The sequence below is a fragment of the Podarcis gaigeae genome, assembly GCF_964106915.1.
Source record: "Podarcis gaigeae genome assembly, chromosome: 7".
NCBI classification, from domain to species: domain Eukaryota; kingdom Metazoa; phylum Chordata; class Lepidosauria; order Squamata; family Lacertidae; genus Podarcis; species Podarcis gaigeae.
In genome coordinates, this window is record NC_139683.1 from 73,545,759 (window position 1) to 73,559,206 (window position 13,448).

Here is a 13,448-nt window from a genome sequence, read left to right on the forward strand (position 1 = left end):
AATAGCTGTCGTAATCCAATACTGCTAAGCGGGAGGTATGTTTGTAGCACATCTGAAATCTCATAATGTGGCTGCTGACTCTGTGACTTTGAGCTTTGAGTCCCAGGTACAACCTCTGTTATCTCACTTGCATATCTTATGTCTTCTAGTGCCACATGGTGGTTGGCACTGAAACAGCAGCCAAAGGGAAGTGAAGCAAGCAAGTTCTACTGCCTTATCAGCATTGCAATCAATAAGCTTTTATGATCTCTAAGTGGATAAATAGATTCTTACGGTTCAGAAAGTTAATTTTGTCTCTTATACGTTAACATCAGGCCTCCCAAGCATGTGACTCACTGAGCTGAACACAGCCCACCAGCAACCATCAAAAGAGGCCTACCATCAGTTCGACGGAGATCTTGCATTTTCTGCTTGTCCAGGACAGCAAAGTAGAGGAAATATCATCTACCTGCCAGGCCACAATATATGACTGGTGGGCTGTGTTAGGTACAGTTGCTCACAAGTTAGCTTGTTGTACACCTAAATAGTGCATTTCATATTTAAAAAATGCATGTCTGAGAGGCTACAACTCTCTCTCTCGATATATATATATATATATATATATATATATATATATATGCTTTCGTAGATTTTCACGGGTACAGGAATGCAGGTTTTGGTGTCCTCGGGTGTCTTCCCGTGTAAAAGTTGGGGTGTCTAGGCGACGTTTCGACGAGGTCTCACTCGTCATCTTCAGGCTGGTGCTTTCGGCTTCTTGTTACTGGAACAGAGCGGGATCTCAATGTTTGAGTTCCTATAAATACTGTAGAGGGGGTGTGGTGTCTAGCCTCCAATGTTCTGGTCTCTGCCCAGAACATTGGAGGCTAGACACCACACCCCCTCTACAGTATTTATAGGAACTCAAACATTGAGATCCCGCTCTGTTCCAGTAACAAGAAGCCGAAAGCACCAGCCTGAAGATGACGAGTGAGACCTCGTCGAAACGTCGCCTAGACACCCCAACTTTTACACGGGAAGACACCCGAGGACACCAAAACCTGCATATATATATATATATATATATATACATATATACACACACACACACAAAAGGAAGCATAAAAGCTATGTATAGGTAGTTGCCTTAATCCAACCAGGGTGCACACTGAGTTGTGGGCATGGAAGTGATGCCTTAGTCACTTCAAGGTAGGGGAATGCATGTGTGATAGAAATTTGTTTGAGTCAGTGGGAAAGGTGGGCTTTTAGGGGGTTGGAACACACAATACATTAACTTGCCAGTATGAATGTGGGCTCATATATATTATTTCCATGCCTAAGCAACAGCAAGGCCTTTTAGGTAGCTGGCCCACAGCTGAAAAACAATGAAGGAGCAGATCATTCCCTGGAACAAGTGTGGGGAACTGGCTTTTGGTTTTCCTAGAACAGGGGTGGGGAAGTGGATCACTGCATCTTCGGTGCTGCTGAGAGCAAGCTCATTTGAATGTGCATTCTCTTTGCCCATGAGCTGATTGGTGCTGACAGCCAGGGGCATAGCATGGAGGGAGGGCTAGGGGGCATGTAAAGGTAAAGGCACGCCTGCCCGTACGGGCCAGTCGTGACCAACTGTGGGATTGCGTGCCCATCTCGCTTAAGAGGCCGGGGGCCAGCGCTGTCCGAAGACACTTCCGGGTCACGTGGCCAGCGTGACGAAGCTGCTCTGGCGAGCCAGCGCAGCACACGGAAATGCCATTTACCTTCCCGCTATAAAGCGGTACCTATTTATCTACTTGCACTTAAGGGTGCTTTCGAACTGCTTGGTGGGCAGGAGCTGGGACCAAACGACGGGAGCTCACCCCGCCGCGGGGATTTGAACCACCGACCATATGATCGGCAAGTCCTAGGCACTGAGGTTTTACCCACAGCGCCACCCGCATAGCCCTAAGCATATGATTTTGAGTAGGCATGAACCAAGCACCCCCATGCAGGAATCCCCATCCCACCCTGCTTGCCACTAGGGGTCTCTGGGTGCCAGAGCCCAGCCTAGCCCTACCAAAGCATCCCTGACCCCCCCTCACTGAATGGCCAGCTACCAGCATTGAGGGGATGTGCCTGCCAAGGGCAGGCTCCACCTTGGACAGTTTGGCAGGTGATGCAGAGCAGCCCCTTGAACCTTCTGTGCCGTGCGCCTGTCTGGCAGTGTCAGAGCTAAGGGCTTGAGTGATGTGGCAGGTTTTGTTCACCCTCCGCACCCCACTCCCGGCGCATGTCCTGGGTGCCAGCAAGGGATGCAAAGCTGCTGCTGATAGCACATCCTCAAATGACTTAATAATAAATTTTATTTATATCCCACCCTCCCCAGCCAAAGATGGGCTCAGAGCGGCTAACAATAGTAAAATAATACAGCATTCTAAAATCAATTCATTATAAAATCAGTTCAGATCAAATTGATGGCAACCATTGGGCTAGAGTTCTGGGAAGAATTACCAAAGGAGGGGGTCAGTCTGTGCCTTCGCCAAATGCCTGGTGGGACAGCTCTGTCTTGCAGGCCCTGCGGAAAGATGTCAAGTCCCACAGGGCCCTAGTCTCTTGTTACAGAGCATTCCACCAGATTAGAGCCACAGCCGAAAAAGCCCGGGATCTGGTTGAGGCCAGCCTAACCTCTCTGTGGCCCGGGACATCCAAGGTGTTTTTGTCTGAAGACCGTAAGGTCCTACGTGGGACATACCAGGAGAGGCGGTCCTGTAGCTCCAATGTTCCTAGGCCGTATAGGGCTTTAAAGGTCAAAACCAGCACCTTAAACCTGATCCTGTACTCCACCGGGAGCCAGTGCAGCTGGTATAGCAGTGGGTGAATGTGATCCCACAGAGAGGACCCCGTAAGGAGTCTCACTGCGGCATTCTGCACCCGCTGGAGTTTCTGGGTTAGTCTCATGGGCAGCCCCTTGAATGGACTTTGAAGTCCATTTGCCAAACCAAACACACACACCCATTTGCAGGTGTAGTCTACAGTCTGCCTGTGATTCATACAGATTTGATCACCTATGGAAGGTGGAGTCAGACCGTCTTATTTGGGCCACCTCACCTTTGGTGGTGGGATAATATTAAGCCCTTTTAATGTAATGTTTTAGTTGCAGTGGTGTTCAGGCCAAGTTGCTGCTGCACATTGGAATGGAGCAGTGGCAAGGTCAGCAAGGTGCGAATGAGCTGGCAGGAGCACCAGATTGGTTCTGCTGGTGTATTTGCACCAGGCTGACCTCACTGCTGCCTTTGTCCATCTCCATCCTGCTTTGGAGTAGCTATTCAGCCAGAGAGATATCAGGTAAGCTGTGCAGCCCCACTGTGCCATCTGCTACCATTTAATTTGAAGTTCTGTTATTATGTGATTAATGCATGTATTAAAATTTTTGTTTCCTTAACTCATAGAAGAAACAGAAAGCCTGCTTGATGGGTTGCATGTTGGCCCACAGAGGTGAACAAACCTCTTGTTTTATAACCTTCTGGAGACTGCATACCCTCCCCAACAAAAGAAAAACCAACAACAAATAGTGGGTTTGAAATACGTGACAGGTCAGGTGTTTTTGGTTTGGTGCGTCACACATTATGCAGTCCTGAAACAAAGAGAGCAATCAGGTTTCTCTACACTGGGGTCTAAAGCACATTGATAATGCAGCATAGGAAAATGCCTGGCTGTTCCTATTCATGCAACGCCTGCTCTGTGGATAAATATAGAAACTGTTTAGCTGTGCAAGTCTTCACAGATAGCAGACAGCACTGCGTGTCTCCTGTCACCGTGCGGAGACTGTGAATGAAGAGAAACACTTCCTTCTCAGTATTTGTGCTGTGTTTATTGCAACAGCATATTCAATCAATTTCAGCCTGTATTGCATTCTCTGCTTCAAAATTTGATTTTGCTTTAATTTTGAAAGAAAAATTTCTATTCTCCCTGTCTGCATGAAAGCAGAACCCGCCCGCCCCCCGCAAAAAATAACAATAATCAGCATATTTTGTGCTAAAGTAGATTAGTACAGTTCATATCCGAGTTCATATCTTGGTGGGACCTCCAAAGGGATGCGGGTGGCGCTGTGGGTTAAACCACAGAGCCTAGGACTTGCTGATCAGAAGGTCGCGGTTCGAATCCCTGTGACGGGGTGAGCTCCCGCTGTTCAGTCCCAGCTCCTGCCAACCTAGCAGTTCGAAAGCATATCAAAGTGCAAGTAGATAAATAGGTACTGCTCTAGTGGGAAGGTAAACAGTGTTTCCGTGCGCTGCTCTGGTTCGCCAGAAGCGGCTTAGTCATGCTGGCCACATGACTCGGAAACTGTATGCTGGCTCCCTCGGCCAATAAAGTGAGATGAGCGCCGCAATCCCAGAGTCGGCCATGATTAGACCTAATGGTCTGGGGTTCATTTACATTTTATTTAGATTTGTACAGACAAGATGGAGTAAAATCCCAGGTTTCCATTTAATTGTTTATAGAAGAACTGCAGAACCATAGATGTCTAGAGGTTGATGGACTCCAATTCACATCAGCCCTGAGAATTATGGGAGTTGGAGTTCAGAAGCATCTGGAGAGACAATGGTACCCCAGCCCTGATTTATAACAATAGCTGGTTTCCAGAACTAGTTGCGCAATGATTATATTCACAATAGATGCATGTAGGAAGGAATCAGAATTCTGGTTAGTGCTTAACAAACTCCTTGGCATGCTTCTCACGCTTTGCTCCTACCTGCCATCCATGTGATTGACTAGGCTTTCTTCAAAGTTCCTCAGATGTTTCTCCAAGGAGGAACCTCTATAGTCACCTTCATGTCAGGCAAGATGTGATGGCAACCAAACTCCTGAGTGTTTGCACAGGGTATCAACGGATACCAATGCAACACAGACCATCTCAGTGCAGCCTGCGTACCACAAAAATCAAAATGCACAGGTCATGGGAAATGTCTTCGCAGAGCTCCTGAGTAATAATCTCAGGCTGAAATATGAAGCAGAAGTCTAATAAATCAGGACTATGTGATTGATTTTCATTGTCATCATTATTGAGTTCATTGAGTTCAATTAGTGCCATATAGGTTTGTTCATTCATGCTTCTTCCTCTGAATGATGTAGATTAATCTCCTTGTCTCTCTCTCAGAAACCTCTGAGCAATTTAGACTGCAATCCTAACCCTACCTACCTGGGGAGTAATAGGTCTTACTTCCGATTAGTCATGGTTAGGATTATAGTGATCATCAAGCTTAAAAAATTAGATTTGTTTCTCTAAAATTTCCTCAGGCATTTCACCCAAGCAGGAATCTTAAAATTCACTTCAAAAATCTCACTTCTGTCAAAATTTGGCAACAGCTTTGGGATTGAGCCGCACATAAACACTGAAGAAATTCCCCTAGCCTTGTTGAAACACCTGTTGCTCCCCTTGAAACTCCTCAGATACCTTCATTGAGGAGAGCTCTGTGAATTCATCCCAAATTGCACTAAATACAGTGGCATAAGATTATCAGAAGAGCTTTACTGAGACAGACCCATGGCCCGTTTATCCAGCTTTCTGCTTACACAGGGTCAAAGCAGATAGAAGCAGGCTCAATAGTATTATCCCACTCATGACCCCCCCGAAACTTGTACCCTTATCCTCCACTAATCTATCTAATTCTCTTTTAAGCCTCTTTCCATGTCCAGTAAGTCTGAGACGCCTTTGCCTGGTGACACTGTGGCCCATAGATTGCAGCAAAATACTGGGCAAGGTTATACAGTATCCTCTCTGTGTGATGGGCTTGTGGGGGGAAAGCTGTCTCATGAGCCCTTGCAAAGCCTATATAGGGCTGTTTTCCCTGGAGGTAAGGGTCATCCTGCCCAGTGCCCACCCACCCTCAGGTTAGAGCCTTCACTGAGCAATTTTGGGTCGCTGGTTGACATGGCCAGAAAGGAATTCTTCTCTCTCAACCTGATTGGCACTTGTTTGGGGTTTTTTCATCTCTCCCTCAGTTAAATTATGGCCTTCCTTCGTTAGGCAGAAAACCAGTGTTTGTACAAGGGTGGAAATGGCATTAGACAAGATCAACATAGTATGGGGGAGCTCCCATAAGTGGCCTGAGGGAAGGATGGACCAGGGCACCCCCAAGCTTGGGGTATCTGCTTTGTTAGAATCTGCACCCAGTGACACCTTGCTTGCTGGCTTGTACCATAGCAAGGTGTCACTGGATGACTCCCATGGAACAGGTTTGAGGTAGTCCATACCTGGCTTGATCCATTCCATCAACATGGGGCTTGTGGAATGTTGAGCTGGTCCTGGGACCCAATGCCATGCCAACCCTTACCCTGCCTTCTGCTATCAATAATGATTTGGCCTGATTTTATCTCATCACACTCTGGTTATTTTGCTGCTCTCATGGGTCACATCGTGAGCCTGCCTGGGCAAAGCTGTTGCTATGACTACTGCATCCTGCAGGACAGAGAGAGAACCTTTTTCTCTACCCACCATGCATGATGTGTGTTTTTTTACATTTTCTTCCATCTCTGCAGGCACTGGTTCCTCTTGCATCCCCTTTTCTACAGCAGACACCCACAGGGTGGAGAAATCAGTTTGAGGCAGTTCCTCAATCTTTCTCCTCCTGCACCTCTTTATCCACAGTAGGTTCCCAAGGGGCAGAGAGATCAATTAGCATTTCTTATATGCTCTCAGGTGCCTCCATTTTCACCACCTATACAGCAGGTTCCCCGGGAGTAGAAAAACCTTTTGACAGTTCAGGTGTGGTTGGACACAATATGTCACTCCTGTTGCACTTGCACAGTACTGACCCCTTCACCTCTCCCCTCTATCTCCTGGTAAACAGCAGCAATATGTGGTGTGGTGCTGTTGCTCACCTGACCTCAAGCCAGTCATATTGCTGCTAAATAGATACTACTGTGACAGGAAGGTAAACAGCATTTCCATGAACTCTGGCACCCATCACGGTGTCCTGTGTACCAGAAGTGGTTTAGTCATGTGGACAAATGCTGGTTCCCTCTGCCTGAAAGTGGAGATTAGTGCCGTACCCCATAATCAAATTCAACTGGACTTAACCACCCAGGGGTCCTTTACCTTTTAATATATTGCTGCTTACCAGGAAATAGACTGGTCATCATACAATGGGCCCAGAATAACCAGGATCTAAGGTCGTCACCGTGTGTGTCCTATAGCAAAATTTCAACAAGCTTTTGGAGGCTTCTGGTGAATGGAGACATTTGTGGGATTTTGCTAAGATTTGTAAAATTCCTCAGGTCTGAAGCAACACTTGAGGTGAATGTAGATATAGCTCCTCAGGCAATGAATCTGAAGAATTTTGAGAGAAAAGGAGTATCAGTCAGACATGTCTCAAAAAGGTTTAATGCATCCCTGTGGAAAGTCATCATTCGAACACTTTCAAAAACTTGCTTTTTTGTTTCTTTCTTAGAGTGACTATTAATCTCTTGGAAATTCATAATAAACCCATTTTTTGTTGCCAGTGCTATAAAAAGCAGAGATTGCATTCATGCCAGGTAGGATATTGGCAGAACATGACTAATTGCAACAGAAATTTAAAAAGTATGCATTAATTTTTGTAAATTGCAAAACTGTAAATTTCAGTTCCTTCTAATCCCCCCTCTGTTCCATGCATTTTAAAACTACACTGCTCTGTGATGTTCCTAAAGCTGACCACGAGATGTCACTACTAGCTAAGCATCCACAGTAAAGCATCACAAGAAATCAGGGGCCCAATCCAGTTAAATGTCTGTAAAGACAGCAGAGCCTCTGTTTCTTTTTTATCATCAGCAGGGTAAACCGTGTAGACTTCTTGTGCGCGTGATCTCAAAAAAAAAAAAGGCAACGTATTATTATTTTTGGACGTATAATGGGATAGATGTGGGACAGAAAGGATAGTTCTGATAGGAATGACTGAGCGAGGACAAGACTGTGCTCGGCAAATAAAAAGATTTCAGACCATCGTGTTGGTAAATTACCTGGACTCATGCTGAATGGTGGAACTGATTGATTCACAGTATACGTAGATATTCTGTCATGCTTGTCAGCCTCAGGCAGTATAAGACATAAAGACATTCATTACGGCATATTGAGGTGGAGGATAGGGTGTAAAATGGGCAGTGATCCATGGCTTTATGTATAGAATTCTCAGGTCATAACTTCCTCCCCAGCCCAGTACTTCTAAAAATAATTACTGAAGCGGTTCCTGATTCCTCCCCCTTCCACCATGCTGGGATTTTGATCCACTGTTCCCTCTAATGCCGGAATCGCCTGCTGAATGCTTATATATATATCTACGAAAGCATATATATATATATATATATATATATATATATATATATATATATATATATATTGCTACATAAAGGGGTGCTGCAGGAAGAAGAGGCTGGCATTTTTGGTGGCACACGTGAATGTTATATTTGTCTGCACAGCCTAGCATGCCTTCCCTTCTGCCAAAAGCTTCTCCTCTCCACCTACTCTCTAGGTGGCTGGGCAAAGGAAGCATGCCTCTTCCAAAATGACAACCATCCAATTTGCTCTTTTTGCCTTAGTTTTTCAGTAAATTTAAACAGGTGACCATTCCTGCCACGCACACCAATCTTTTCTGACAAATGAAACTAAGCTGACTGGGGAAGCAGAGCGTGAGAGAAGAGGTGATGGAGAGCATTGTGGCTGGTGATACTGGAGCCACTCAGGTCCAAAAGAACCAAGAGGGCCACATTTCCCTGCTGCATTACTGAGTCGCCAAAAATTTATCGCAAACTGAATTCAAACCAATGGCCTGTAATTCAGCCATGTAATGGCAAAGGTGTCTCCTAGCCCTTTTCTTGTTGAAGTCCATTGCTTCATGGGTATTGAACACGGTAAAAGGTAAAGGACCCCTGACAGTTAAGTCCAGTCGCAAACGACTCTGGGGTTGCAGTGCTCATCTCGCTTTATTGGCCGAGAGAGCCGAAGTTTGTCCGCAGACAGTTTTTCTGGGTCATGTGGCCAGCATGAATAAGAAGCTTCTGGAGAACCATTTACCTTCCCACTGGAGTGGTACCTGTTTATCTACTTGCACTTTGACATGCTTTCAAACTGCTAGGTTGGCAGGAGCTGCGACCGAGCAACGGGAGCTCACCCCCTCACAGGGATTCAAACCGCCGACCTTTCAATCAACAAGCCCTAGGCTCAGTGGTTTAGACCACAGCACCACCTGTGTCCCTATCGAACATGGTAACCACAAACAATTGTGTACTACAACTCCCATCATTACTGACCATTAGCAATGGTGGTGGGAGTTGGGATTTCATAGCATAGCAAGCAGGGATGGCCACATGGGCTAACTCTGTGAGATTCCAATGATTGAATTAAGGACATTATGTATGAAAAGTACGTGCTGTTCTACTGAGCTGCAGCCCCTCTTGTCTGTCATTGGTCCCTTCCACCCCACCCAAGACCGAAATGCATATCCAATATAAATATACTAAGCAAAACAGTCCTCTGTTCAATATTTTAAATATGCATATGTCTTTTCTCTCTCACCAATAGGTTTTAGACTACTTCTTTTAAGTCCTTGATCTGACGTATTTTGCATTCCTCTTTATTGTAGCCATTGGACTTTGAAACAAAGAAGGCATACACTTTTAAAGTAGAGGCATCAAATGTGCATCTTGACCATCGCTTCCATTCTGTGGGCCCATTCAAGGATACTGCTACGGTGAAGATCAATGTGTTGGACATGGACGAACCGCCCATTTTCAGCAAACCTTTGTACACTATGGAGGTTTATGAAGATACTCCGGTCGGGACCATCATTGGAGCTGTTACTGCCCAGGACCTTGATGTTGGCAGCAGTGTTGTCAGGTGAGAAAATGCTCCTTGTCTTCCCAAGTTCAGTGATATATAAATACATAAAGCAACATGAACCTCAGGAGCAGTTAATTCTGTTTTCAAAACGAGGGACCAGCAGTTTGGTCCTTCTCCAAGAAAACAAAAATTTGGTGAATCCAGAGCACTTACAATCTGGAGAAACCTTCTAGATCCCACACTTCAAGTGTAGTAGAATGACAAAGGTTCCCCAAGTCCTGGCGGCCAAAAGGAAGGCTTCCAGTCTAAAACAGTGTATGTCTGTACAATGTTTAACAAATGGAATGAGGTGACCCATGAGGTAAGATATGGCAGTGGTGAGCCATGAGGTAAGATGAGGCCATTTGTCTCGGGTGGAAGATCCATCCCCTGCCTTCGTGCTACTGCCAGGCCCACTGGGGCTTTCATGCCACCAGGACTGCTGCACCTGCTGTGCCCTCACAGCTGTGCCATGTTGACAGCGCGGGCGCAGCCATAGGTGAGGGCACAGTTGCAATGATGGGGCTGGCAGCAGCACAGCAGCAGAGGCAGGGATGCAGATCTGTGGGCAGGGAGTGAAAGGGAGTGGCGGCTTCAGCACATTTTGCTCCTAGTGACAAAACATCCTGGGCTGGCCCTGAATTTTGGGAATCCCCAAACTAGCTTCTGTTGATTTCTTATACATGACCATTCTGGTCACCCTCAAACCATGGATTGGAATGACCTGCAAAGGGATTAAACAGGATGGAGCAAAGCTATGAGTGAGTGTCAATGTTATTCCAGGGATGGAATAAGCTGATCAGCCCATCCCTCAAATAAGTCCAGCTCTCAAATAATTCCAGCTTCCTCCCAAAACTCCCATTTTCTGAACATTTATGCATCATCTTCCTCTTCTACATTTGCCTCCCCTTTTCTCTCTTTCCCCTATTTTTATTTTTAGTTTGCAAGCCCCACGGGTCAGGAACCTGGTTCTTTAATTCTTTAAAATGCCATGTAGCATATGAATGACATCTGCTAATAATGTCACTAATAATAATCCCAAATAAGTATTTGAGTAAATGTGCTTCGGCACAAATGTAATTCAATTTAGGATTAGGATGCTTAGAAATGCCACTTTTCTGACTACAAAATACCTACCTGAAAATATTTATAATAAATCTGGATTTAAGGGATGAGGCTAGGTTATTGGCTTGATATGCTCTGGCTCATTGGCAATGTTTAACCCTCTTATTGTGAAAATGAACAATCAATGGCTTAAGATACAGTACATCATTCAAATTTAAATAATAAGCTGTCCAACAGAGAACCATGTGCTTATGGTTGATGAAAGCAAGGCAATTCTTAAATATCACTTCAGTAAATTGGCTTATGACACATTTAATTTGGTTCACTCCAGTAGAGCATCCTACATCTGATCAGATTATTTTAGTGTCAAGGTGATAGACGTGCTCTGAAAGATCTTTAAGGTAACTATTTGCTGCCCTGTGTCTATTCTTAGAGGGTGAGGAAAGTGACCCATATTCTAAACCCAAGGGTTTGATCATCATTTTTGGTTTCTACAGTGCAACAGATGGATTTGACCTAAAGGCTTTTGGGGGGTGGGGCTAGCCTTGATAACCACAGTCCCCCCCCATATTGTTGCTCTCTCTCATACCCCAAGGCATTGGCTGACTGCTGTGATGTCATGGGGTACTCACAAACATTCTGATAAAAATGAAGATCCGATACACAGCTTTTGCAAACTACAGCTGATAAATATAAATTGAACAATTGGTTGGTCTTTTTGGAGGGGGGGTGGAGGCAGAGGAACTTCATACAGGACTGGGAATATGTACTGTTTGGTGAATGGGGGATTGAGCACAAGCAAGGAGACTTAGGACCTGATTGGAAAGAGAACCTCAACAATGTCTAGGCAAAACGATGACCATATACATATGTAATAGACAATCTTTATAGAATTCCTTCAAATCATAAAAAGTTCAAAATGAACTCTTTAGTCTCAAAGTCTCTGAAAATCTTTAAATGAAGCGAGGTGCCAAACTTTGTACGGTGGAAGACAAGCTGTGAAGCTTTGTGTATTCAACACTGATGTCCAACACTGAACAGTAATTGCGGATATCGACTACTATTTCGTAGAATTCTTCATCAGCGTGGTGGGTGGATATAGAATGCTTCATAAACTGAAAATAAAATTTTACAGGGGTACAAAACAGCTAGTTTTGCTGAGAAACCAAGGATGAACATGGATCGACACTTGGAGTTTCTGAAAGGAAAGCATATATAGATATAGACAGTGCTTTTTATGGGGGTACTCAAGGGTATGTAGTTCTGGCACCTTTTTTCTAGAAAAAAAGTACAGTGGTACCTCAGTTTTTTAACATATTAGAGGTTGAACATTTTGGTTTTCAAACACCGTAAACCCAGAAGTAAATGCTTCGATTTTCGAACACGCGTCAGAAGTCTAACATGCCATGTGGCTACCACGGAGTGCAAGATGGCTAGCTGTTGAGTCTTGGTTTTCGTGTGTTTTGGAATTTGAACTGTCTTCCAGAATGGATTACCAAGGTACCACTGTACTAGATCTAGATACAAGATATAGGGGAAACTCACATAGAGCCTATAGGATGTTCTCTCCTATGGATCAGGAGGGTCGAGGTGGAATGGAATTCAGCATGGTTCAAATACACCAAAGAGCCAATCTGGTGCTCTGACCAGCATATTTGCACCATGCCAACCTCTCCACTGGTCCCTCACTCCCCCCCCCAGTAAGGGACAGTGACCTACCTGCCGAGAAGCTAGCCTATTGATTCCACCCCACCTGGCAAGCCCCTTCTGGAACCTTGTATTGGTCTAAATCCCCAACATGGGGAGAAAGGCCTAGCTAATGGACTAGGCTGTAGCACGTTCATTTGAAAGCGGCACCTTCCAATCTGTCCCTTAAAACAACAGAGATTTAAAACTGGATAGCCACAGAGGGGGAAAGAAACCACAGTGATGGGAAATGATCAAAGGCATGGCATCACCCTAGCTGACTCTAGCTTGGAAATGCTTGTCTGAAAGCTGACGCCTGAAAAATGCTGAAGGGCTTTTGATTAGGAAATTGCTTTTTACAGCAATTGGACTTTACCAATTGGTAGGGTGAGCGTTGCTCCCGGACGGGAGGAAGGAAGTCATATGACACCGAGTGTTGGTTCAGAGAAAGAGTTTATCCTGCTCTCCGGAGAGCAGAAGGCACTTGCATGGTCAGCTCACAGCAAGTCCAAAGAAATGAGAAATTTCATGCAGTATATATATCCTCCAGGCACCCTCCCCCCTTTCCCAGGAATCCAGCCACATCAGCTTATACACGCAGGTTGACATCACAGATGTTCCTGCTCCAGTACTTTTAACCATAAAAGGGTGTTCCTCTTCCTGTACTCTTGACCATATAAGGGTATTCCTGTTCCAGCACTCTTATCTTGGGGTAAGAAGGTCACCAACTCTCCTGGCGCTGTTCCCGGACTAGGTCTGTGCATCAGAGTGTGGTCTTTGTGGTCAGGATGTAAGATAAGACCCAGACGCGCCATCCCTGCTCTACTGGAACAGTCAAGGCCATACATTGCCGTCATGAACTGATAAAGGAGAGCGCTTTGTTTATACAGCT

General features: G+C 45.2%; 1 protein-coding gene across 7 annotated transcripts in view; it reads left to right on the forward strand.

Annotated features, from left to right (window-relative positions):
- Positions 1–13,448, forward strand: part of CDH12 (cadherin 12) — a 652,231-nt gene that overhangs the window by 614,740 nt on the left and 24,043 nt on the right. For all 7 annotated transcript variants that reach the window (XM_083747240.1, XM_083747239.1, XM_083747238.1 and 4 more), the window contains one exon: positions 9,570–9,823. In XM_083747240.1, coding sequence (XP_083603366.1) covers positions 9,570–9,823 — 254 coding nt within the window. The remainder of the gene's footprint in view (positions 1–9,569; positions 9,824–13,448) is intronic.